The following is a 26932-nucleotide window of genomic DNA, read 5'->3' on the forward strand; positions in this document are numbered from 1 at the left end:
GGATATAATGCAGCATGAATGATTACTGTCATAGACAAGGAGCGAAATGCTGCGTCTACGTCCCAAATCTAAATCAACAAAAGCAGGAAATTTGTCTCTTAACCGAACTAGATCCCTTACAATTTTATATAAATTTTTAGTAGTCGAAAATTGTATACGTTTTGAATAATAACAGAGGAACCGTGTTTAGTTTAACGATGTTTAACCCGAGCAGCAAAAGACGCGACACATCTGACACAGAAGCAGGAAGTCACAAGAGTCAAGTATTATGCGGCATCTATTTTCATTGATCACGCATTGTACAGTTTTATTCTCTTTTGACAGTGCCGAGTTCTCCCACACATGAGCCTGTCGTGTCCTTACTCTTCGAGGTGAGTCATGCTGTCGTTCTACTTTGCACTTGCATTTGTTTTTCCCATTGGTATTTCTGTAAACACTAAGTCGATAGCTAGCGGTGCTTGTTAGCCCCTTCGCTCCCTCAGGGACTTCAAACTTTCTTATAGCACTTCATGCCTCTGTTGGATAATCGAATCGTGTTTTCATTTTTTTTGTTTAATACTTTGATACCATCATTGTCGGCGAATACCAAGCGTAACAGCTGTTATCCTGAAAATATTGATTCAAGTTGGAAAAACCTTGTGATGTATGTCACGTGTAACACCTGCTGTGTGGTGATGGTAATAGGTCTATCGTTCTTATAATAGTCTGAACCCCATCGAGTTCTTCAATTACACATGAGCAAATAGCATGACTGCCGATATGTGCAATATATGCTAAAGTAATTGACGTCCTTCCATGCTGTTGTGAAGGCAGCATCAGTGCTATAGCTCTCTGCAGTCGTTATATTTACATGACCCAACAAGGATGACCTTCGTTGAAATCTGCTGGTACTGAGAAAGTGCTTTGCTTCTTGGTAACGCAGCTCTGTAATATCGAGGACTTGAGTGTGCTTTTCTCATCATTCATGTTTGCCTTTTACATTGCATGCATGTAGATCACTGTCACATTTACCGGATGCCATACCTTAATGAAGTTTTTATTTTTCTAAATTTCTTTGTTTCTTGTTTTCTTTTTTGGTCATGGTGTAATTGGCATCAGGCTGTTCTTTTATATTTACGCCGTAGTCGCACAGCAATGCTGAAGAAGTCATGGACCAATAACTGAAGAGAAAATACTTTCTATAGCTCTCTCATGAGAAACTTATATTGTATCTAATTATTTTTTATGTTTTTTTTTTCTTCCTTGTGGCATGATATCCAGACTTTCTTTTGTGCACCGAAAGTCCAGCCACAAGTTCCACTGATGCTGATGATAAGGTACAGTTGCCTTTGATAAGGTGAAAAGCAATGATCTTGAACGCTTTCGTCGGGTCCTTAATACTCTGTTTCAGCCCCAGAATGGCCTCAGGGACGCAAGAGAAACAGTACACTGCAGCACTGCTCAGCTTTTTCATCTATAATCCAACTTTCGGGCCACGAGAAGGAGAGGTGAATTTATTTATTTTTTTAATTCAAACGCAGTAACAAGACTATAAACTAACTGGCATTTATTTTTGTAGGAAGAGAAAAAGATTCTGTTTTATCACCCAAGTGAAATAGAGAAGAATGAAAAGATCCGAAATGTTGGTCTGTGTGAGGCTATTGTTCAGTTCACCAGGTAGCATGACACACGTGGAAGCTTCCACATTTATACATTCATTATTGTTCTGCAAATACAGCTGTGCATCTTATCAATTCCAGCTGTACAAACTGATCGTTCAATCTTTCTTTTTGTCCTCAGAACCTTTTGTCCAACTAAGCCAGCTAAATCCCTGCACACACAGAAGAATCGTCAGTTTTTCTTTGAGCCAGAGGACAATTTTTGGATGGTCATGGTAACTCGCTAACAAATATTTACTACTCCAATCTCTTACATTCCTATTGCCTCGTGTAAATCTGTTGATTTTCTGCTCGATTTTTATAGGTTGTCAGAAATCCAATGATTGAGAAACCAAACAAAGATGGTAAACCTCCTACCGTAGAGTATCAGGAGGAAGAAATCCTGGTGAGCCCATCTTATTTTCCGCTGACGGAAAATAAACATACTCTTATTAATGTTTTCTGTTTTGTATTAAGGACACAGTTTATGGTGCAGTGGTGAGGCAGTGCTACAGTATGTACAAGGTAAATTTTAATGACTCTTCTCAAGGTGTTATTAAAATACATTTTTAAGCACACGAGTAATGCAATTTGTAATCATTCTGCTTGTGATGGCTGTCATGGGTGCAAAATTTTAAGCTTCTTATCACCTTGTTGACGTATGATCTATCATTTCCTAATCATAATCTGGTTTCATCTAAAGTCTTATTTTTATATGGTTTTAATAGGACACCTGCCTGTTTTAATATGTGTTATTGAAATGCTTGTCATAAAAACAGATTCAGAGTTGCATCTTTTGTTTCTGTGAGTAATCATGACTCAACTTCATTACATTCTTTTGAAATTGTTGTATAATATAGGTAATTAGATGACATATATTGATATTGTCCTTAAGCATCAAGTGTGGTACACACTATTGTGCTGCTTTAATTCAGAATGCAAGCGGAAGAGCACGTTCTCCTCGATGAGCTGAATATATCCACTTATGTAGCCTGCCTCATGTCAGTCAGTGCTGTGGATCATCACGGTTGAGTTTACTCTTTTATGTGAACTTATTAACTTTTTTGTGTTGCTTATGCATAATGCAATAATAATTGTACCGTAATTTCCGGACTATAAGCCGTTGCTTTTTTCTCGCGGTCTTAACCCTGAGGTTTGTATGTATGGAATTTTACACCTGAAATTGGAGGCGATGAAAGTGATGAAATCTGAGGCTTTTTATTTATCCTTAAAGCTCTCAAAATGAGCTGTTTTCACCCGCGTATCCGCAGCTCTGGCATCAGACCCAATATACTGGAGGTGTGGAAGCGAGAAACCGCTGTTCAGACCGGCTGTGGTATCGGAACTTCGGCCACGTGGGTGAAAACGGCTTTTATGTGAATAAAAGGTGTGAGGACTTCATGATTCAAGTTCAGAACATTGCAGGGTTTGTTTCAGGAGTCAGTCTCGATTCCAAAGCCCATTTTCCAAAGTAGTTCTGAAAAGCGTTTTCAAGCCAGGTGCACCACTGAACTTTCTACGGCACAGACAGCACCACTGCATCCACGGCCTCTAGGCCGCCACGCCTTATGTATGAACAATATCTATTTTCCTTCTTAGTTAGAGGGTGCGGCTAATATTCAGACGCGCTGTATAGCCCGGAAATTACGGTATATATTCATATTTACCAGCAGCCTTGTGCACACACACACACACTCGCACTGTGGTAGGCTTTTCATTCACTCAATTACTTTCACCGTTTCTCAATTTCTCACTGAATTCTTGTTTTTTCTCAAACAGCTTTTTAACGGCACATTTGCTCGAGCCATGGAAGCTGGTGGAGTGGAGCATCTCATGCAGAAGCTAGATAAGTTCTTTTATAGGGTGAGATGATGACTTATTACTAAGTTATTTAACTTCAGTTTGAGTTTTTTTTCCATTATGATCTGAATTTCAGAGAGGGAGGCTCAGAAATCTCAGCTTGTATGTAGACTTCATTTGTAATGAAGACACTTCTGAATTTTGCAAGCAGTCCATGCAACTACAGCTCATTCTAGGGTTGTCTGCCTTGCTTTTTTTCTTGTCACTCTACTATTCTTTTTTTCAAAATGTACTCGATAACGGGGGCAGTCAGTCCTCAGTCCAGTCCTCAGTCCGTCATACAGTACGTACAGTAAGGAGGATTGGTGTAAGTAGTGAGGTTGAAGGCTAGGTTGGATGGAGGAAGCTGGTTACTGTTGCCCCTGAAACACAAAGAACCGGAAGATGTTAGGGGATAAGGGAGCCGTAATGTTGTTGCTGTTGGCACCTGTTTTGACAGTAGACTTAAATTCTATAAATACACCGGCCAGTGAGCTCAAATTCCACTTTCTGTAGCGGAACAAATCCTGCTTCACACACTCTGCAAAACTGCTCCAGGTCAACATGACAGTATTCTCAATTCTGGATGATGGTGATATAATCATTTTGGCTGCGTCCCTGAATATCAGTCAGTCCGATTTTAAACTGGAGCCCTATGCAGTTCCGCTACCATCTGTCCTGTGATTTGAACCCGCCTTCTCTCCACTCCTGCAGTCAAGCTCAAAGGAGTCTGTTAAATTAGGAATCTCAAAATTACTGTTCCATCAATCAAAGTCATGCTGTGTGGTCGTGCTTCTCAGTTCTGTGCGAAAGAATTCAAAATTCACACCTGTCTTCTTCATGGAGAAGTATAGGTAACTCAGAAGCATATTTTTCCGTTTGATGTCTTCATTCTTGCCGACCATGTAAACATAGCCTGCATTGGCAGCTCTGAAAGTGAAACACTCACGCAGACAAATAAAACATTCATGTGTATCAGGGGCAACCTCTCAGGCATAGCTTGACACAGGCTTTACTCCGTGCCAGGTAACCTTAAGACAGAGAAAGTGAGCACCTGGTTTTGATGTCAGAGGTCAGTGTCCCCACTTGTCTGTGTCTGATGCAGCAGCTCTGGCAACATCAAGTTAGTTATGGCCAACAGCTGCCTTTGCGATTTACTTGGTCATCCTATGCAACTGAATTGGTTTGAGCATTGCGGAAACAAGACTCACGTTCAACTTTGCTATTGACAGAAGCCGTAGTAAAGCGTCATGAGCCATGAAAGGCTTGAGGAGTTGACCCCTGACTGTCTTTTGTTAAATGTAATTGTGGACATGGTTGTGATTTGCTGTCATGTCTGGAGTTCACCTGATCCTGTGACTTTTGCCCTCCAGTATCTCCAGACCCTCCACCTACAATCTTGTGACTTGCTGGACGTATTTGGAGGAATCAGCTTCTTTCCTCTGGACAAGATGACCTACCTCAAGATCCAGTCCTTTGTCAACAGGGTGGAGGAGAGCCTCAGTCTCATCAAATACACCGCTTTCCTTTATAACGACCAGCTTATCTGGTACACACCTTTTTAGTCTCCTGGCACAAGTCCGTGTCATCTAATCCTCTTTGTGGCATTTGTGACATTTCGCCTTTTCACTGCGATCAATTCAATAAAGTGAACGTGGTGGAGCACAACATGGCTCTGCAGCCACTGCCATGGAGGCAGAAGAATATTGTTGCGTGACATGACTCGTTCTTGTGATTATATTCGTACTAGAAAAGTGAAATGGTAATTATGTTGTTCTTTGTGTGCGCAGGAGTGGACTTGAACAAGACGACATGAGGATTCTGTACAAGTACTTGACCACCTCGCTGTTCCCCAGGCACTCGGAACCTGAGGTGATTTTATTTTTGACCCACTGATTCACAAATCAACTTTCTTTGTCAAACATCTTATATTTTGAATCAATTATGTATCTTATTTTCAATATGTCTCCTGACAGGACATAGCTTGAATTATCACTTTGGCTAACTCATTTTATCACTTAATCATATTTGAACTCACACATCCCCCATATATTGTCAACATGTTTTTGGACCCATCAAGAAATGGCTTTGACTCATGTTAAAGGCATGTCTTTTGAGTAAGAATATTGAAATCAGCCAAGCTGCTCATCTTCTTTCTGCTCCAGCTGGCAGGCAGGGATTCACCCCTCAGGCCAGAGGTGGCTGGGAATCTTTTGCACTATGGCAGGTAGGCACCAAACAGCTGTGAATCTCAAAATTGGAAATAACTGGCATGCAATGTCGCACCGAAGCAGAGCAAGCTAACCAACTATACCGAGATCATTGAACAATATGAGTGAATATACGCTACGACTAATAATTCTTAAAAGCTTCATTGTCATCAAGACAAACAAGTCGAAGAGTAAACTGATGCCACTGGAAATGTCCACATTCAGATTCTAGATACTGTTCATCCAAGCACAGTATGAAGGAATTCTGTGACTGAGGCTGTCAACAGCATATAAGCAGATAAGTAGTTGCGCATTTAAATGGACTAAACGCTGATTTTTTTTCCCCCCAGGTTCTTGACAGGACCTTCCAACTTGAAAGACCCAGAGGCCAAATTCAGATTTCCTAAAATATTTGTCAGTGCTGAAGAGGGCCACGAAGAGCTGCACCTCATCGTTTATAAGGTAGTGCTTTCTAATCCCCTGTCAGCAAAGTAATCTGCAGATTTGTACACATTTTAATATTTTAAAGTAAGTTGTTTATAATCTGTGATGGACGGATTTCACAACATGTTCAGGATTAGACAAATGATATGCAGTTTTGGGGATTAAAGTGTTGAATTTTAAGTAGATGAAGTATGTTTATTGTCGTTGTTACCCTGGTTGTGTGTTTGACCTGTGCTGCTGCGTTTCAGGCGATGAGTGCCGCAGTGTGCTTCATGATTGATGGTAAATGGCCGCTGGGACACTTTCATAATGCTGTGCGCTCATTTTCTCTCGGTTGCTTATCTCAGATTTCCTCCCCCTCTTCTTTGCAGCATCCGTGGAACTGACGAGGGAGTTCTGCGAGCAGCTTGATGGTCTGGTGGGACCTCAGCTGACACTACTGGCCTCTGATATCTGTGAACAGTTCACCATTAACCGCAGGATATCTGGGTGAGTTCACAATCTGGCCACCACTCTACCATGGAGAATCCTTCACTGAAATAAAGTGTAACTTAACTTTTCACCAAGTGGGGCCGTCAGAAGCTGCTCTGCTCACTTTAAAACAGGTTTCTATTCATTGTTCTCATAAGAATCGGCACACTGTTTTAGATGGAAACATTCAAAACAAAATGTTTGTATTGGGAAGAGATACAAGTACTTAAATATAGACAACTGTAAAGGCTTTGGGTTCATCTGAAAAATAAAATACTTGGAAATAAATAACAGTGAAAGTGCTTAAATAAATATATTTCTTTAATAATAATCAGTGCTATCATAGTCATAATAATTTTATTATATTTCAATCTCGTCCCTTCACGTTACTTTTGGTTTGTGTACATTGCATATACCATAAGCATGAACGTAACGTCATCCATTTTAGGGAGATTAAAAAAGAGCAGATGAAGAACTAAAATTTAAATCAAATGCTATTAAATTAATGTGTCATTAAATTAGATATCGACCTAATGGAATTAAAAAGTTTTATGTCATAATAAATTTGAGTATTGGGGAAATTATTTTTTGTTTGTTTTGGTCTGTGTTCAATAGGACCTTGCACAAAAAAATATAAACTGAAAATATGAATGAATTCTATTTTATGTATTTATTTTTTTACATTTTGTTACCTGTTCAGCTACGTATTTATGTTAATAATAAGAAATGTACTCGTATATAAAAAACGCCTCTAGGATTACATGCATGACAGGTTTGGAATTTAGTTTCTCAATTTAGATTTGTTAAAAAAAAAAAAATTTAAAACGTCATTACTACTTTCTGACAAATCAGGAAATAACTGAAGAAACAGCGCTGCACTTACAGCACTGTATGCTATGCTATTCTATGTATGTTGTATGCTAATAATTTTAGAGACATTTTGTTTTGGTTTTTCAGAGAAGGCTCACTTTTTGAAGATTTATGGAAAATGAACAGAGTGACTATACATAACATATGCATATTGTCGAATATTACAATCTCTAGTGTACAAATGCTGTCATTTGTCTCACGTGTTACTGGCATGAGTCACTGCGAGTCATTACACAACTGCTTGGTAACTTGAGGCTTGTTCCATTAAATACTGGCAGTTTGTCTAGGTCCCCTCTGTTAGCTCCCAATTCACCCGAGCCTGTCATTCAAGACCAGAATCACGGGTCCAGACAGTGAGATAGATCCGGTTTAATCTCTGCTGCCACAGAATCCACTGAATATTTTATCAAGCTTTGAAATTCTCATCTTGTCTTCAGGCATGACCTGGTTTGGCCTTTAAGTGATAATGATGTGTGACTGGTGAGATCATTTGATCATATAGCAGTGCCAACTCAAACACACGCCCTAATGTGGGACAGTGGTGTGAAGAAACGGGTCTGGTGAAAGACAATATTAATTGTATTCCTCATCCATTCAGGCCTGAGAAGGAGCCCCTGTTTAAGTTCATATATTTCAACCACATGAACCTGGCGGAGAAAAGCACCATTCACATGAGGAAGACGGCCAGCGTGTCTCTCACCTCTGTCCATACAGACCTCATGAAGATCTTGGGAGACATCAACTGTGATTTTGCAAGGTATCGGCTCAACAACACTGGAAGTCGTGGTGCGGTCATGTGCCTGCCTGTGTTGTTAATGAAAGGAGATGTGGCAGGAGTTCCCCATTTTTGGGAGAAAAGTAAAACAATGTTTTTTGCATTTGCATTTATAAAGTGCATAACATACATTTTGCTCTCATCCATAACCCGCTTCTTATATTGTGCATAATAGTTTGTTTTTACTCATGGACACACTCCATCTCTGCACTCCTGGCGAGATACTAACTACATTTCATTGGCCTGTACCTGCCCCAATGATATAAAGTGGGACCAAGTAAAAGTAAAATAAAGGTTCCAAAAACTTTTCCTCTTTTACTGCACCACACTAATGGAGGTCTGCAGTGACATCTGCCTCAGTTATGCCTCATGTTTTTCGTAGGCGAGAGATTCCGAACAAAAGTTGAGAGAGCATGACGTTTTAAACTTTATGCTGAGGGTCCAATTATACCAGTAAACATTTTTTGTCCTTAATACGCATTGTTGTTATTTGTTTTATTGATTTTTCTGAAAAGCAACAACTAAAAACGCAGTGTCACGTAGACACCACTAGAGGTCGACTGATCACAGGAAAATATTCTGAAGTAGCAGTAGTGGTTGTTATTCGCAGCTCTTCCTTTCTTGTGCGTATTTACATCTTTGTCATCTTATTTGTGATCCTTCACAGTATAATTTTTTGACTGTGTTGTTGTTGTGGCTTTTTATAATTTTTGTTAAACTTTTTTTTTTGAATGTGCCTTTCCTTTTGGTTTAGGTTCGAGGAGGATGAAGAAATAATTGTCAAAGCTATGACGGACTACTGGGTAGTCGGCAAGAAGTCAGACCAGAGGGAGCTGTATGTAATACTCAACCAGAAGAACGCCAATCTCATTGAAGTGAACGGTGAGTTACCTGCCGCTCGTTTACATCACAGCATACTTTGTACTGCAACTTCCCTTTTTGTCCGACAAACAGAGGAGGTGAAGAGACTTTGCGCCACACAGTTCAACAACATCTTCTTCTTGGACTAAAGCTGCGCTATCCGTGATAACTGTCAGTGTTGCAGGTTGTAATGGCAGCAGCCAGTGTAATGCAATAATTGCATTTTAAGGTAAAAAATAAATACAAAGCTTTCATATTTTTTAGTTTTTCTTTTTTATTTAATATTCCACAATTGTAATTTTCAGATGTAATTAATGCAGATTTTTACCATGCTGAAGTCCCATTGTCTTTGTACATAACTGTTGTTTGTTTTGTTTAAATAAAAATATGTTTAGTTTAATTTTGAATTTGTCAGAGCTGAATTTAAAATTAACATGCACCTGATCGGGTTTTGCTGAGTCTAAAGTATGATGTCATCATGTGTGGCTTGTAAATAGTGAGTGCTTACTGGAAATAAAAGAGCGACTCCTTTTACGAACGAGCTCGTTTTCTTTTGATGCTAACAAATGCATTCACAAAACACATCCCATCCTCTTTGTACAACGATGAACAAGCTTCTATGGTACTGAGCAGTTGTGCATACATCTTACTGTGTCATCCGTTTACCCCACAGCACTAGTTTAACTCCACAGCCTCGCCCTTTTGCTCAGTTGCCTCAGCTGCACTCATCTTGTCCTCCCTCACTTTCCGGCTGATTAGCAGGTAATGTTCCGACATGGGAAAGAAGAGATAGTTGAAGAACTGCTGGACCATCTGAATCCAGAGTTCCAGGTCAGGGTCTTTTGTAGCCTCCACTGCCTGGATTTCAGGGCAGACACAATCATTTCCTGGAGAAAAAAAATCATTTGTTTTTATGGTCAAGGTATCGTGACAGACCAAAGCTCAGGTCTTTGTTGTTGAATATTATCACATTAGAATGCTGGTTTTGTCAGATAAGAAAAGCCTGCCCTCTTATTTAGAAAAAAAAATGGTGGCAGTAAGCCACTCGTACCTGGGCACAGATCGGCTGCTGCTTGTGTCAAATGTGATGAGGATTCAGCTGACTGACACGCCTGACATAAAAAGTGAGGGGGACAAAAAGGGATGTTTTAAAAACATGTAATGTAATACGATGCTTCATGCAAGCATTGACCCAATTTGAAGATATTATGCTGCCTCTTGTACCTGGGTTCTGTTCTGATCCACTGGACTGTCCCAGCTCGATGAAGCTCCCTAGAAAGAATACAAATGAAAAGAACACTATTGGAAAGATTTAGCTACACCAATGTGTGAATCGGCTTTCTGTTTCTGTCATTACTACCTATATAAATTACTTTTCTTGGAAACGACAATCTTTAGAAGTGAACATTTATTTTACTATTTAATTCCTCAAAATACCAATACTGTTTTTTCTGATGTATTTCTTCTTAAATATTTGAACTATACATTATTAAATATTATATTAATAAATTAAACACACTATACAATTTGGCCATATAAGGATTTTTTTTATGAAATGCACTCCTTTTTCTTGAAAATTGAATTTTTGACTTCATAATTCAATGTAAATTAAAACAACTTTCTCAACTAACGCAACGTGTCATTCCATTAATAATTGTAATTCATTTCTCTAATATTGAGGAGTTCTGTCAGTAAATGGTAAATAATGGTAAATTGATAAATCGGATAATGGTGAGTTTATGGTTTGGAGAGCAATCGTGCTGGTGTGCTTCACATTAGACTGGCTCTTCTTATTGAGGCGGATCCGCTGACAGTCCAGCCCAGCACATCCGATCAGGACCTCGAAGAACTCCAGAAAGTTCATCTGCGAAGCGCCGGTATCAGGGTTAGTTTCTAAGTTGAGAGCGGACGGCAGCGGAAGTGGACGCACCTCATGTTGCAGCTCAACTGAGAGGTTCTTGGGGTCTAGACTCTCTGCTGTGATGATCTTGATCAACATCTTTGTGGTCAACTTGGTGCTGAACAGATTGAATTTCTGAAATGACAAGCATCTTCTAGCCATTTATGTCCAGTTTACAATGCAACAGAATGGGTCTTAGCTTTTACCTGGAACATCCACAGAAGTTCCCGACAAGTCATGGTTGGGGGATCGGTGGTGTTTAAATCATCTTTACAGTAAACCTGAAAGATTTCCCAGCACCTAGGGATGAATGTTGCTGCGAACACTCCTCGCTCAGGACAACCGAAGACGAACCCTGGTCGACAACAGTGCGAAAGAATTATCGATGATCATCACTGCAGGTCGTAAGGAAGACAAACAGGAATATATAGAACCTTTTTCAGTGTGAAACGTGCTGTCTCCATTGTGACTTTACGGTTTAGCTGTGATGTGCGTTTTGAAAACCCAAATCTTTTATTTATATCACCTCACCTTTCACCCGTTTCTCTGCTGAAGTGTTGGGCAGAACACTGTGCGTCAAGAGTTTAGTTAAGCAGGCAGCCAAAATGTGTTTTTCTGTTCTGTGAAAAGAGAAGGTGCCGAAATCAAGCATTATCTGAGTCATTTCTGTCAGCAACAGCCACTGCCCTCCAGACAGGGTGGATCTGGCCAGTGGTGTCGTGCCTCTTGGTGAGCAGCATACATTCGCCGTGGATCCCACCTCTGACACCACTACGATGCACTATAGCAGAGGTGGGCGATTCAATTTCCTCAGCGACCACATCACTACTGTGAATGCAGTGCACCTGTGGTCAACCCACATTAGTAGAAAGCGTAAAACGTCATTTAAAATACAAATTATTTTATTAGCCATTTTCTGAAAGTTTATATTTTTACTTTTTAACCATGATTCTAAAAGTATTTGAGGTAAAATGAGTGCAGCGGTGGAGCGGTGTCAAGGTTTCCGGTTGGCACTGGGGGCGGAACATCCGGTCTTCACGTCATAAGTCAACTTGAACCTGACGTGTGTGCATCATCTTTTCTCTGCTGACATTCATTTATCATTTCTCAGGTCAGTGTTCCGGGTGAATATGGTCGGAATTGAAAGTTTCATGTGTTTATTTTGCTCGCGCGATGTTTAGACGCAAGACAAGAGTTTAGAAAAGAGTCGTAATGGTCCGCGCGGAGGAGGGGCGTGATGTCGAGGCATGTCCTGCACACTGGAAAAAGTGGTTGAGGTTTGACTGTTGTCGCGGTCGTTGGCTTTCAACTGGTTTTATTTTGGGCTCAATTAACGGACAGTATTTTGTGTTTGTTGTTTTAGTACACTGTGATTTATTTACATTTAGTGCCATGTCTTGTTTTAAGTGTTTTTGTACTGTATGTTGACTACTGAATATTAGACTCAGGAATAAAAATGGGGCAGTGTAATAGTTTTGAAAAGTATTATTCTGAGTAAATCGCATCTATTGCTCAAATTTGATTTTGTTTTGTGTGTGTGAGTTTTGCAGATCATTTGTTTTTATATATAAGATATGAGCACTTGCTGTAAGTATCTTTTTTTTCTAAATATATGTCAACTGGAACTTGAAGTGTGTGCATCATCTTTTCTCCGCTGATATTCATTTATCAGCTGATATTCATTCATCAGTTGCATGATTTTGTTCACGTGGTCACCACACCCGCGATCCGTAACACACCTCATCAAGCCAAATGGAAAACCAAGAATAAATATTGAAATAAATGCTAAAATGAAAAATAAGATCAAAGACCGTGTGATGCAAATATTCCGGGACAAACTGTATTTGAAGGCCTATTTCTTCCTTTAATGTTCAGATTTTCTGAATTCAAGTGATGAATATATGATCTGTAATAAATACACATATTTACATTATTGAAAATTCACTTTGATTAGCCTCCCTGTGACTACCTGAGGGCCACAAAAACGGGGCCCCTACATCAAAGATGTCTCGCCCTGACCTGGTTTCAAATGACAGGCCTTTATACGGTGGATCTGTTTAGTCACACTGATATCGGGACGCACTTGACTCACGGCCAAGAGTGCAACCAACAATGATAGGAGCAGCCAGAGCAGGTTGCTGGTGCAGTGAGGAGTGAGGTCATGTGTCTGCTCTGACAATGACAAACTGGAAGTAGATTTGGAAGTAGTGGAGATGCGGTGAAGGGATATCGCTCGCTCTCTCTCTCGCTCTCTCTCTATCCACTGACAGAATAAGCCACGCCCACCCCAATCTAGAACAATCTTGCCGAATCTAGGCGCGCAGACTGCGCTTGAGCTTCATCGGTCACGGGAACGAATCCGTCTCTTTCAGCGAGGATAATTGAATATCATCTGGTGGAAGTACGTCAGAGAAAGTGAGAGTCTTATTGTCATTGTGCCGTTGTGTCATATGCCAATAGTTCATGCCAAATTAATTTTACTTGCACTGGGTCTGATCAAAACAACCTCATTCATTTGAGTTCACTGGAACTGTAAGCTTGTTATGACTTGAACACGTTTCAAAAGTCAAGATAAAAAGTCCATATCTTCTCCTTCAAAATGGAATTCTGCTCTGAATTGTTTATTGCATCATGCCAAAAGGTGTGACATGTTTATGGTCTAAAAGTAGAGCAACTAGTAGTGTGACAAAGTACTTGAAGCAGCGAGCAACTTGGTAAAGGAAGGCATCAAAAACTATGTTATGATGACTTTTTTGAGTATTGAAAGTGTCACTGAGTCATTATGTAAATTAGGCAATGACATCATGTAGCGACTTCTAGCAAAATCTAGCTTCAACAATAGCTCCACCAATTTTCTTACTGAGACGTTGGCAACGCTGCCACTTCTTCAATAGTTAAAATAGTGAGATTATAAATGCAACTGTGAACTAATAAAGTTCAAGTTAGCCTGATTTATATCTTGTTCAGCCTGTTATTTGCACTACATTTTCCACTTACTAAAGTAAATGGATAAGTTTCTCTGTATCCAAAGCAGGAGGTGTGAAGGTGAGACTAAATAACTTGGTCTTGGTTCTTACGACATTTGCTCGTTGTAGATGTGGTAAGCGATGATCACCAGGTAGCTGAGGAGTCGACGAAGAAGCAGGGTGGAGGAGGGAGAGGAATTCTCCTCGATGTTGCTCTGCTCTGAGAATCAGGAGTGAGACACATCATCACAGAGGCAGAAAATGCGGCGTGTACCTCTCACGAGGCGGTCAAGCTGTGTGAGGCTGTATCCATGGTGGTGGATATGGCAGTCTTTCAGGAGACGCCAGCGCTGTATGTGGGAGAGCTGGAAGATGTTATCCGGGGTTTGAGTCCGTCCTAGTCTGCTGTACCATGTGTAGATGGCCCTCAGTTCTCTGTTGTACCTCAGGATTACAAACTCCACCTTCACACAAACATTCACACACATTAATCTCATTCAAAGCATCAATCCAAGTCGGAGCGCACCTGTCTGTGCTCCGTCTCTCGTTTGCTCAGGGGAAAGTTCTCCAGAAAGGACGCAATGCTTAAGGTCATGTCTGTGTCCAACACGGACTGAGTGTTACCTGACATGGTCAGCGCACCTGACACAGGAAGCAGAGGAGAGGCCAAGTGAAAATCTGACCGTGCTTAGGAGAGTAGCATCTGTGCTTACAGTGTGGAGTGAGCGCTCTGCTTCCGCTCAGGTCGGGCATCACCAGTTGGTCGTCCACAAACTCTCCTTCATAAACATGGCAGTCCTTTGATGTGAATTTGCCCTGAGGAACACAAAAGACGGTAAACGTTTAAATCTATGTGAACCAGAAACTTCATTGTGAAGCGAGAGACTACAGCAAGACACAGCAGAAGGGGTGCTACAATCATAGCGAATGTAGAACTCACCTGCCCGTGTTTCCTGTTGTTCTTCCACTCCCCCTCATAGATGGCACCACTCGCATAGTAAAAGGTTCCCCGCCCGTGTCGCTTTCCCATCAGGAAGTCTCCTGTGTACCTATTGCTCTGGCAGTACAAGGATCCGTCCATTCTCCGCAGCAGCCAGACATGTGTGCCCTGTCCATGCTGAACACAGATCATACTCTGGTTTGAATGGCCAGGCGCAGACTTTATCAGTGCTCACTCTTCACCTGTAATCCCTCCTGCCAGCCTCCATCATACTGCTGCTCCAGCTCCTGCCAGCACAAGGAGCCCTCCCCGTGCCGCAGGTTGTTCTTCCATTGGCCGATGTAGACATCGCCAGAGGGGTAGCTGTTGAGAGAAAACACACTTGACTTCATTCAAAACATTTTTCATTACGGTGTTCACACACTCACCATCGCACTCCCCAGCCCTCTCTGTTGTTCATCATCCAGTCACCTTTGTACCAAGATGTCTGGTCCTTGTTGTAGTACACCTCCCCCTGACAGGTAAAAACAGACTCTTAAAAACACTCCTGAAACTAAACCAGAGTGCCGCAGAGTCATACCCTCCCATGTCTCTTGCTTTGCTGCCACTGTCCTATGTACACCACACCATTTTGGGCATTCTTGTACGTCCCACTTCCATGTCGGACACCATTGTACACGCTCCCTTTGTAGTAGCTGCCATCTGACCATGTGTACAGACCTTCCCCAGTCGGCAGGTTGCGCACAAATTCTCCCTGTAAGATCACTTCAACTTCAACAATGTACACAAACATAAGAAATCAATTTGTTGTTGTCATTGTCTTTCCTACCTCATATGTGACGCCATCGGCCCAAGTAAAAACACCACTTCCTTCAATGATTCCCTTGGAAAACCTCCCCTTAAAGAAAAAAAACATTGATATGATTTATGGAAGTCTGAGGTAAAAGATATTATTATTCCCCTTATTGACAAGCCACGGCACTCTATTAAAACATTTTTGCACCCTGATCTTATTCAGGCATTATTCACTATTTTGATCATAATCTTTCATAACCTGTTTCTGTTTTTGCTAATGAAATATTATATCCACTGAATGATAATTCTATTCTAATTAGACTGAGGGTTATAACTGTTCAATTATACTGTAGCTGTAAGGGAAGAGCATGGCCAGACCCAACCATGACAGTGTTTGTTTCTGTGGTACCAGAAATATGAATTAGGTGGCGCCCAGGTAGGTTAATGGATGTATGTGGAGCACATCTTCCTGTCCACACGCACATTTATGGAATTTGCTCACATCTTCTATGTTATTTTCAGGGCAGTGGCAGCATAGTTCTCAATGTGGTGGCTGTGGTTAGTCGTGGCTTCATTCCCTATATGCTTAATAGCACTACCAGAAGGACTCTACATAGCAACATTAATGTATGCAACATTAGTAGGTATGACATGCTTTCCACAAACATTCCATAAACATCATTTAATCTTTAATTAATCAATTAGAAAAACAGCACAGTGTAATTGACCCAACAAGGAAGCCTGTATTTACCCCTCCATGTGTTTACATGATAAATAAATCACTTCAAGGCACCTTGTACACATGTCCTTCCGCAAATACGGCAACACCTTCTCCGTGAAACAAGTCCTCACTCATTTCCCCCGTGTATCTGTCAAGTCCAGGAAGGAAAGGGAAATCAAGACGACTTCTGTGTTGAATATTTTCACTATATCATGTCTTACTTTCTGATGGTCAGATGGGAGAAAGTGGGCAGCTGGTGGAAATAGTCATCTTCGATCAGTCCCACAGTCAAAGGCTCTTCGAACAGACTCAACTGCTCCTCAATCGCATTCGATTTCAAGGAGCCGTGCTTCGTTTTCTTCGACTTCTTCCGGGATGTCATCCTGCCATCTGCCTTTTTATAAGCGTTAACCTTGGAAGATTTTTCACCTTCTTTTTTAAGAGTCGGACGCGCTTGCTTCGTATCCATGGCAACGACTGAGCGTGTTGACGACAACAGTGAAGTTTAACCCAAGAAAATCGCACCTGAGTGACTGAACCGCGAGCTTTTTTTGGCTAAGCTTTAAATACGCGGTCGTCACAATTTAAAACGCAATAGCGACTTTGATAAGGTACTTTAAAACGAGCGATTAAAGTCACATGGATCAACAAATCGGCCAAACAGCAAGGATATAGATGTTTTTTTCCGAATTTAAATCTGATTAATATAAGCGGCACATGTCACATAACGTACGTGTTTTATCAGGATAAATATCACATCAAAAATTATACTTATTGAGTTACAAATGACGTGCTCATGTTTTAATTCAGCCTGATACTATACTTCATGAATCATTATTACTTTTTGTATTACTTTGCAATGAGACTACTGTAGTTACCTACCCGTTTTAAAGCGATAACTTACACTAATATTAAGAAAAATATGATGCGCGTTGCGCACGACAAATGATCTTCTTGAGAATAGCTACTGCGCGCAGCCTGCGCATTTCACTGTACGTAATATCATCCGTTCACTGTTGAAACGAAATACCTCAATGCAATTTTGCATTGTCTATCATAAGAGCTGTATTCATATCACAAAACACTGGGCAGTTTTTGTATTTATTCATGTTGTAGTATTTCATCACAAAATCCATTTTTGGAACAGGAAGTTTAAGGGTATTGTATAAGTGCACCACGCCGAGGAAAACGAAAAATGCCAGAACTTTTCTTTAGATTGATATGATATTTCGTTTGGTAGACTTGTATTTTTATGCCTGGTCATTTTTACAATAGTAATGGTTATTCAGCCCCATATACATCAGACAACAGTTTTTATGATTGAAGTCGCCGTGGATTACTATTGCCAGACGGTCCCTGCTGCTCTCGCTGTCATGGCGTCGGACATGTCGGACCGTACTGTATACTATTAATGCCTACTTTTTAGGAAGACGAAGAAACGCAGGACCGTCCATATGTCTCAAATAAGATTTGTCGACGTATAACGAACAGACGACAAAATGTTCAGCGGGACGTCCAACGGCAGCGGCGTCCCGTGGTCAGAGGACTGTTGTTCTGGCACCAGTTCTGGTAGTTTGGTTCGCGTTGGCATGAAAACAACCAGAAGACCTCAAGTTGGGCTCAGCAATGTTGCGACAGAGGACGACGATTCGGTCGACTTTGACAGTAAGACCTAAGAAGAAATCGATGTGCTTTTAAAGGCAAATGGCTGAAAGGAAACTGCTTTATTCATACTAACTACCATTTTTACCATTTGACAGTTGTGCATTTTTGTTTGAGGGGATCAGTCGCCTCCGTTAGTGAGCATCAATGCCACTGAAACCAGTAGCATGTGTCGGAGTTGTGTTTTGGATGTTAAACACAGTGAGACAAGCCCAGGTCTCTGTCACTGACTTGGATGAACTTCGAACTCTTGTCTGCGAGGGTTACTTCTCAATTAAATTAAACAATGCTCAACCGTTTGAGTAAACCAGTTAAAAATGTACGTATACATTTGTAATTTTGTCTTAAATGGCGTGGCATATTTCTTGTGAAATCTGTACTGAATTGAGATTCAAACGTGAGACACACCCACACACATTATTGAAGAAAAAATAAATATATATATATATATATATATATATATATATATATATATATATATATATATATATATATATATATATATATATATATATATATATATATATATATATATATATATATATAAGCATTGCATTATGGCTGAAATGTGATTGTATATAAATATTCCATCCTGTAAAGAAACATTTTTGAGCAAAGTGTGGGCAAACATTTTAAGTTTCAGCTGGCATTTAGTGTATATCTTTTAAAAGTCAGTATGCACAACACTGAAGTAGGAGGGCATACTGGACTTGAGAGATAAGTGAGCATGGTGTGCACACCCACATATGTATAAACAAGATGTGTGTTATTGACTCTGGGGTGCACTGACTGATGACATTCATGTAATTCTTGAGCTAAATTATACAAGACATGGCCCTAGCAGATAGAAACATTGTAGAGATGATAGCCAAAGTTATTGAGGAAGGTAAGTGTACTCCCTGTAATTGTCAGTATATGTTTATTTCTAATGTACGCTTTGAAGAAACTGTCATGTTGTAAATGTTGCCTTATCTGATATTGGGCATTTCTTTTGTCTACACAGCTTCTGACGCAGACAATAGCTGTGAAGTTTTAATGGCTGGTCAAAATCGCTACCCCTCCGTCCAGGAGTTTGCCTCAGCGATCCCCAACCACCTTCTGCTGGGCTCTCTGCTGGAACATCTCTGCTTTGTCTACGAGAGTAACCCTACACGATCTCGGATGCTCTTTAAAGGTACATATAGACATTTTTGTCGTGCTTCCATAAATATGAAACTTCCCTTTATGCTGAGTGATAACATTCTAAATTTACAAAATCATGTACTATAGGCCACCAAACTGTATGTGCTTCATAATCGCATGATGGTTCTCCATACCCAGGATGTTAACCTCATTTCAAGGCGCCATGCTAAACTGACTTTTTGGGATTTCCAATTAATATTGGGTGATCCCAGTTGATCACTGTACTTCTTTTACTACAGTCCTCTACAACTCTGAAAATGGTTACAGTACTTTTCTCTGAGTGCTGTGATCTGCTTCTTATCCCTGCACTCCTCTTGTGATTGGTCAGAAACAGAGCCCTGCTTGGGATGTCTGATCCTGTTAGCTCATTCTTCCTTTCCCTGGGCTTAGCTCGCGGAAGTGTAAAGATACATGCCCATCATCACCCTCACTCTACATGTAAAGAAAGTGAATTAATACCCTTACACTCACTATTTTGTAAAAAAAATAAACTAAAATAAAATTAAAAAAAAAAAGAAGTGATCATATCACCACAACGCACGTCGATTAATAGAAGTGGGGATGGGAGGGGTGGTGGGGCTGGTCCATTCTGGCAGATGATAATAACAACGTCAATAGCAGAGAAAAGGTTTTGCATAATGTGGGTCCTTTCTTGGTGACCATGTTCCTTGTGGGGTTTTTTTCTGGCATTGTTAAATCAACTTCAGTCACTGACTGGACTGTAATGTATTGTCCCACATAAAAAATATGTGTCCCTAATAATATCTATACCGATTTTCTTATGTTAATGCCAGATACTGATGTTGGATTGAGTCCAGTTTGTTAATCTCTCTCACCAGTGATTGGTCAACGTTTAGCAGCAATGAACCTTCTGTCACCTTTGGCTATAAGTGATGAGTTCAGCACAGTCAGACTTCAACACAACCGGGCCTTCACAGAACTGCTGCATGCTGCTAGCTCCTCGCTGTACCCCCAGGTACTTGGCAACCTTGTCTCTCTATTGTGTCTTTAAACTAATGTTTTTTTCTGAAGAAAAAAAAAGGAGTGCAGTGAGTTAAAAAAATAACATGGATATGGATTTACAGCATGTATTATACAAGTGTGTTACACCAAAAAATCTTGTATTTCTTTGTTTTATTTACTCATATTTCTCTTCATAGGGTCAACAATTACATGACTCAAACACACACAATGCTGCTGTGAGGTAAACAAATATGTCTTTAAAACCTTTCTGAATTACAAAGAATTGTTTCAGGTGTGGCGCCTTTAAATGTCTACTCCATACATATAAAAACATGAAAGCCACGACAGAAAATGTAATGCTCTGAAGCATAGCGATGATATATACATTATATGTCAAACTTGGGGTGTGTAAAAAAAGTAAATGATGTGACCTCATGAGCTGATTTCAGTGTTGTACTTGGTGCAGACCGAAGGAAGGGCTATTCCAAGCACAGACCTCGCGTTATCTCAGTGAGTTTGAAGAAATCGTTCGTCTCGGGAAAGGCTCATACGGAAATGTCTACAAGGTATTAGCTGTGAAATATTGTAAGCTATATTGAAACGCACGACCGCATCCATAGTTTTCTTTGGTTTCTGACTTGAAGGTTCTCAACAAACTGGATGGGCAGTTCTATGCTGTTAAGAAGATTCTCATCAAAAATGTGTCAAAAGAAGACTGTATGAAGGTATTCAGTGTAGATTCTGTATTCATCATATGTATTTTCTATGGTCAATAATGCTGTTTGGTCTGGGTTGTTGCTACAGGTCCTCAGAGAAGTCAAAGTGTTGTCCAGCTTGCAGCATGTCAACGTTGTGGGTTATCACACAGCCTGGATGGAACATGTGCAGCCTGCAGCATGTTGGTTTGGTTTATCTTGTCAGTCACACCTTCTTGTCTTAAATTTCTACTGAAATATGCATATCTGTTTGCAGACCCCACATCTGTACTACCGGCACTTGAATCACCAGGATTGCAAGACATGTAAGACACTTACGTTTTATGATAAAGAAAATGAATACATGTCTCATCTGAGTAAAAGTTTACTTTGTGAATTTTCATCTGTTAAAACATTTAAGAGAGATTTCTATCAGTTAACATTTCTATTTCCATTTTTATTGGCTTGTGTTTGCAGTTCTGCTGAATGCCGAGACGACCACAGTTCCAGCTCATCCATTGTTTTTCAAAGCCTGTCCCAGCCACCGATTGATCCTATCTCAAGTGACTCACTGCCTCAGCAAGAGAGCCTCCCTGTTCATGTCTCGACTGGGCAAGTCTCATGCCCTAAGAATATGACACGTATCCCAGAAAACTATGTTCCCTGTGTGTTTCTGGGACAAAAAGCTCCCACAAAAATCTCCAAATGCCCCGCTATTGATTGGGACACCTCAGCACCATTAGATGAGTCAGAGCGGAGCAGCTCTGAGGTGAACAACAACTCCCTCAGTGAGGCTGGTGGGCTGTTGGCAGGAAAACACACACTGAGGCCTTTAGTTGAGGTTGGTCCTACCACAGTTCAGAGCATTTTTGCTGAATTTGGGGGACATTAGTGTGACATACACATCCTCCACTGCAGGTTCAGTTCCACCTGATGCTCTACATCCAGATGCAGCTGTGTGAGCGCTCACTAATGGATTGGTTGACTGAGCGGAACGCCAAACCTAAACAGTCATCAAAGTGTAAGCGAGTTGTTTCATTTAAATCAATTCCAAATTCTTTTTTTTTTTTCAGATCTGTCCACATTTATTTTATGCTGATTGGTTCATTTGTGAAACATGTCATTTTGTAAAATATTGCTCTTGAACATTTTCAGGTCCTTATGCAGGCGTTGACCCTGAACACACTACCACTCTGCTGAGGAAGGTTCTTGAAGGGGTAGAGTACATTCACTCTGAAGGCATCATGCATAGAGACCTAAAGGTAATGCCCCTTCAAAAGAAATTTACTGTGAATTCTGGACTATAGAGTGCACCGGAATATTAGCCACACCCTCTAAAGTTAAGACGGAAAATAGCTCTTGTTCATACATAAGCCACTCTGGTCTATAAGCCACAGGTACAGTGGTGCTGCCTGTGCCATAAAAAGGTCACTGGTGCTTAAAAATTCATTAGGATCACTTCTAAACTAGTCATGAAACAAACTCTTCAATATTCTGAACTAGACTCACATCACATCTTACATTCATGTACATTAAAGTGCTCAAGTGTCAGAAGTTCGAACACCACAGTCTTCTGCTTCTCGTCTCCGGACCTGAGGGACATCAGCTCTGTTGGCAGAGCTGTGGACACGCGGGCGAAAACAGCGCATTTTGAGCGCTTTATGGTCAATAAAACGCCTGTGATTTTGTCAGTTTGATGTGATGAGGCTCAATATTTTGGCAGCATGACACTCTTTAGCCTGCAAATATCCATATGTTAGGCGCGTTGTATAATCCATGGGCTTTAGACTGTGGGAAAGAAGCAGGAGTTTATAGTCCAGGAATTATGGTACATTGTCTTGTGTGAACTTTTATGATGTGGGTGATGAAGTCCGAACCGTCTGTCCCTGCGGGTTACTGTTAGTTGTATCAAACAAATTAGCGTCAGTCTCAAATGAAATGTCAACTCTCTCCTCCAAACAGTTGAAGACAGAGTTGTACATGGTTTCAGGAAGTATTGCTTTCAAGTGTTCTTTCCCTGATTGAATATAGTTTAAATATAGAAGGTTCTTGCAGAGGTCCAGAAGTTTCCTTGGCTGTTGAGTGAGTTTCAGCATCTGCTCTCGCTGCTGAGCAAAGCAAGGTAGCATCAGAGTTGATGGCAACTGACCTTTTATGTCATGAACAGTGAGTGGAGATGTCAGACTCAGGAGTTTCACCATCAGGGCTCTGTTCCTCACATTCGGCGGGTAGTTCAGGAAGAGGAAAAGGCAATTTTCCCCGGAACTGGTCAGTTTATTGACGTCAGCTCCGTGTTTCAGGAGCAGGTCTACCAAGAGCTTGTTCCCAAAACTGCAGGCTTCATGTAGAGGTGTCCGTCCGGCGTTGTTCAACACATCTGGTCTTGTTCCCTTTTCTAGAAGGTCACTAATGAAGGTCATGTGGTCTTCCAGGTTTTTCTGGCTTTTTAGAGCAATTGCCACAAGCGCTAAATGTAGAGGGGTGTTTCCTGAGCTCTTCACTCCCTGGAAAAGAGCGCTGTGTGAATGTTTACCTGACATTGATATTTGAATATTAACATAATCAGCTGTGTCAATACACTCATCTTAGGTAAAGAGGCTCCACAATGATCACATTTTTAGAAAACTGTTGATTGCCATGGAGGAAAAATTACCATGTTGATGTCGGCTCCTTGTTCAACCAAGCAATCGGTGATGTCCTTGTGGAGGATGCCTGCAGACATGTGAAGTGGTGTCATCCCCGAGCTGTCCGTAAGATTCACGTCTGCGCCGTAGCTGCACAGTATCTGGACCGCAGGTAGTGACTGGCATTGTACTGAAAGATGGAGGGCAGTCTGCTGACGCTTGTCCTCCACCTAAGTTGAAGAATTCAAAATGAATCACAACTGAATGGAGATGACAGACGTTCCAACTAGTAGGTCAGGGATTTTTGCTTCAGATGTGTTGCAGATCATGCACAGACATTTTGGAGGCTCCGCTGGCAAAATTGATTCATGAAAACATTTGCATTATTCTTAGATGGCGCAATGGCTACAGCAGGTTTTTTTTCCAGCAGTGCCAATATAGAGAATTTATTACCAAAAAATGTCAGGGGGTTGCATGGGCACGCATGTTTTTATCATTCTGTCTGATGCTGCGGGTCAGAGGAGCCTCGCCACAACTCAAATGAATTAGAAGAGAAAGGACTGGTTTTAAAAAATGGGCGTCCTCAGCAAGGGCACTTTTCTCATGCCGGCAAAAAGAGCTGGTAGCTGGTAGCTGGTGGCTTGAGCACTACTAGGGCTCTGTCTGTGCCCGTGCCTGGTGCAGGTAATTTCATATTGAACAGGAAACCCTAATCTTGATTGTCTTTTTGAAAACGCCTGATTCAATCAGTCATTCCGTGATATACATCGGGATCATGCATCAAAAATGCAGGGGAAAAGGTTCATCACCTGTGTATTGACGTTGACTGGGACGTCACAAAGCAGCCGCAGACAAACCTCTGCCCGTCTGCACATGTTAGTTACAGCACCATGGAACTTGGAATCCGGTTTTGACCCACTTATCTCAAAGCTTGGCCACGCAGATATCACCAAGTGCAGAGCTGTTTGACCATGCTGGTTCCTGTGACAGAAGCAGAGATGCGCCTGTGCTGTGTTGATGACTTACTTCTGTTAAACAAACTGTAGAAATGTGTTGGGCTGATCAATGTGAACATAGCTGGATGAACTTTAAGACTATAAAAACTAATGTGGTCAGTTTAACCTCCTGTGTCATTAAATTCATGTGTTATTTTTGACAAAAACTCGTAACTTGTTTTAAATTGTAATTGGAGAATAACTACCATAGATACAAGGTAGGTTAACAGACCTTAATGTTCAAGGGAGTTTTCATAAAATGAAGCCTCTGAAAGTGTCATGTTTATCACAGTTCCATCTAGACACACGTCTCTGCTCTCAAGTGTCAAACCTGATTCCAGGGTCTGCCCCTAATGCCAGGAGCCTTTGGAGACTTTTCACTCTTCTGTTAGAAGCAGCAAAATGAATGGGATGGATGTTTGGACCCTGAGGCAAGACAAGACAAGACAGACTAGAATGGCATCAAATGAAAATAGCTCCACTCTTTCACAACATGAACAATCTTTGATCTTTTAATCTGTCACAGAAAGCAATATTTGGTTTAAACCAGTAATGGATTCTCAATGCTTTTGTCAAACAAGTATATAACAATTTGAGCATTTCTAATAATGCCACACCATATTTACCCTTATTAATGTCCTCATTTAATTTAACCTGTTAAAGGTTTTCCCTCTCATTGAGGCTCCTTTTCATCATTTCCGGCTTCTTTTTAGCTCCACAGCCTCTCACAACAGTCATTGTGTAAAAGTGGCCTCTTAGGAAACATAGCAGCTCATCCCTGGCGTTAACACTCACCTTCCACACGCCAGTCCCTGCTGGTATCCTGAGAAAAAAGTCGGTACCATACTTTCTTGACATGTCGTCAATACATGCCAGGTCTTCTTCCATCACTGCTCGATAAAATTCCCTGCTGCACGTGATGGTGGGGTCAGAGCGTCCGTTGCTCTCCTCCGTGTCTCCCTGCATTATTGCGACTGTACATCTGCGCTGCCGTCTGTTTGGTTTTTTTCGGGAGGTTGTCAAAAACTGGTTTGGCTGCCTTGTTGGAGTGAGCGTGTGCTGCTTCAAGTGAAGCAATTTAGTTTGGCACGCCTATACTGTAATGCTTGCCTGGCCCTGGTGTCTTACCTGGTTTAGGTGTTCATTTTTAACATATTTCTACACCTGGCTTCGGTCCTTTGAGGCCACATGTGAGTCATGAAAATAGTATTGATGTTCTATTCAAATTAGTTTTTCTCTAGCTAATGCTATTTAAGTCAAGTCTTATCAGTTTTCCACTCTTGTTTTGACAGCCACGAAACATTTTCCTTCATGGTCATGACTGCCATGTGCGCATAGGGGACTTTGGTTTGGCTTGCACTGACGGAATACTTGAAAGTAACAAAAGTGCTGCTTCGCCGAGTGAAGGTAAATACTAAAGCTAGCTGTGTTATTTTATGAACCGGAATCAGCTCTTAAAAATGACTGCTTATTTTCATAGGGCTCTCCCATACCTCTGGTGTTGGTACGTTTGTGTACGCCGCCCCGGAGCAGTTGAAAGACTGCCACTATGATTCAAAGGTAGGATGATGAATCTTGAATTGTTGAACTTTTTTTTTGCTACAGCAATGTCTGTTTATTATCAACAAATGCAAAAATGAATGAATAAATGTATCTGTTTCATCCTCAGTCAGACATGTACAGCGTTGGTGCGTTGGCTTTTGAATTATTCCAGCCATTCGGGACAGAGATGGAGCGTGTCAGGACACTTAGTGACCTCAAAGAGGGGAAAATCCCTGAAGCCTTCGTCCGCAAATGGCCAGTCCTGACCAGGTACGTCAGGAAGCTTACCAGCCACGACCCTGGTGTACGACCCACAGCGAGCCAGCTTCTGCACAGTGAGCTCTTCAACAGCAAAGATCTGGTACTGTGTCCCAAAACGTGCTTTCCCTAGAAATGTTTAGCCTCTTTCTAAATATGTTCCTTCCCGCTCCAGGTCATCCATGATCTCCAGAGGAAAGTTGAAGAACAAGAGCAGGAACTGATGGAGCTCAGGAAGCAGATCAGTCTGCTCAGGACCTCCCAAACACCACCTCTCTGAGTCAGTTTGTAAAATGTTTTAGTTCAGACTTGTACAGTGTGTGAGCCTGTGTGTGGATGGTTTTCAACACCTGAATGATGTGGTGCAGGTGCCAATATTTATTTGTCTAATTAAACAATTCCATCGTATAAATGGAAACACCCATGTGTTGTTTATTTTGCTTCTATTCATATTTGGAGACGCATCCTGGAGTAGTTGTACTGACTGCCAGCAGATGGTACAGTAGCCATGCGCTGCAGATGCTTTATGTTGTATGCACTGCTCTGTACGCTACTGCTGCTGTCAGTGGTGAGACGGAGTCG

General features: G+C 41.1%; 4 protein-coding genes across 8 annotated transcripts; 2 read left to right on the forward strand and 2 right to left on the reverse strand.

Moving 5' to 3' along the window:
* The first annotated feature begins 223 nt into the window (after positions 1 to 223).
* On the forward strand, positions 224 to 9625 carry ccz1 (CCZ1 homolog, vacuolar protein trafficking and biogenesis associated). Its single transcript, XM_053854802.1, has 17 exons — positions 224 to 371; positions 1261 to 1316; positions 1391 to 1487; positions 1559 to 1656; positions 1780 to 1873; positions 1963 to 2043; positions 2115 to 2162; positions 3417 to 3500; positions 4850 to 5025; positions 5267 to 5348; positions 5642 to 5703; positions 6037 to 6148; positions 6379 to 6412; positions 6502 to 6619; positions 8070 to 8228; positions 9001 to 9128; positions 9201 to 9625. Exons 2-17 carry the CDS (start codon positions 1303 to 1305, stop codon positions 9254 to 9256), a joined length of 1443 nt encoding a protein of 480 aa, XP_053710777.1. The 5' UTR covers positions 224 to 371; positions 1261 to 1302; the 3' UTR covers positions 9257 to 9625.
* rsph10b (radial spoke head 10 homolog B) lies at positions 9293 to 17497 on the reverse strand. 3 transcript variants are annotated; one of them, XM_053854757.1, is made up of 18 exons: positions 16651 to 16732; positions 16502 to 16577; positions 15743 to 15806; positions 15494 to 15667; positions 15342 to 15427; positions 15156 to 15276; positions 14914 to 15090; positions 14687 to 14789; positions 14500 to 14615; positions 14248 to 14437; positions 14085 to 14193; positions 11539 to 11627; positions 11214 to 11362; positions 11038 to 11142; positions 10882 to 10971; positions 10332 to 10379; positions 10159 to 10219; positions 9294 to 9994 (listed from the first exon to the last, which is right to left on the reverse strand). In XM_053854757.1, the coding sequence occupies exons 2-18, from the start codon at positions 16510 to 16512 to the stop codon at positions 9783 to 9785; spliced, it is 1905 nt and encodes a 634-aa protein (XP_053710732.1). In that variant the 5' UTR covers positions 16513 to 16577; positions 16651 to 16732; the 3' UTR covers positions 9294 to 9782. The 3 variants fall into 3 exon arrangements, with proteins under 3 accessions (XP_053710722.1, XP_053710732.1, XP_053710714.1); XM_053854739.1 differs by having other exon boundaries at positions 9299 to 9994; positions 15743 to 15811; positions 16651 to 17493; XM_053854747.1 differs by lacking the exons at positions 15494 to 15667; positions 15743 to 15806 and having other exon boundaries at positions 9293 to 9994; positions 16651 to 17497.
* eif2ak1 (eukaryotic translation initiation factor 2-alpha kinase 1) lies at positions 17178 to 26746 on the forward strand. Of its 3 annotated transcripts, none has more exons than XM_053854769.1 (15): positions 17178 to 18094; positions 19095 to 19265; positions 20113 to 20249; positions 20434 to 20477; positions 20703 to 20802; positions 20881 to 20961; positions 21041 to 21143; positions 21209 to 21257; positions 21409 to 21772; positions 21850 to 21952; positions 22087 to 22193; positions 25843 to 25957; positions 26031 to 26110; positions 26220 to 26453; positions 26526 to 26746. In XM_053854769.1, exons 1-15 carry the CDS (start codon positions 17929 to 17931, stop codon positions 26628 to 26630), a joined length of 1959 nt encoding a protein of 652 aa, XP_053710744.1. In that variant the 5' UTR covers positions 17178 to 17928; the 3' UTR covers positions 26631 to 26746. The 3 variants fall into 3 exon arrangements, with proteins under 3 accessions (XP_053710744.1, XP_053710752.1, XP_053710762.1); XM_053854777.1 differs by having other exon boundaries at positions 17188 to 18094; positions 21041 to 21134; XM_053854787.1 differs by lacking the exon at positions 17178 to 18094 and adding an exon at positions 18130 to 18410.
* LOC128752965 (ankyrin repeat domain-containing protein 61-like) lies at positions 20512 to 25785 on the reverse strand. Its single transcript, XM_053854816.1, has 5 exons — positions 25346 to 25785; positions 24882 to 24976; positions 24365 to 24536; positions 23585 to 23785; positions 20512 to 23435 (listed from the first exon to the last, which is right to left on the reverse strand). The coding sequence occupies exons 1-5, from the start codon at positions 25514 to 25516 to the stop codon at positions 22782 to 22784; spliced, it is 1293 nt and encodes a 430-aa protein (XP_053710791.1). The 5' UTR covers positions 25517 to 25785; the 3' UTR covers positions 20512 to 22781.
* Positions 26747 to 26932: the final 186 nt, after the last annotated feature.

The sequence above is a fragment of the Synchiropus splendidus genome, chromosome 1 (genome assembly GCF_027744825.2).
Source record: "Synchiropus splendidus isolate RoL2022-P1 chromosome 1, RoL_Sspl_1.0, whole genome shotgun sequence".
Lineage (NCBI taxonomy): Eukaryota > Metazoa > Chordata > Actinopteri > Syngnathiformes > Callionymidae > Synchiropus > Synchiropus splendidus.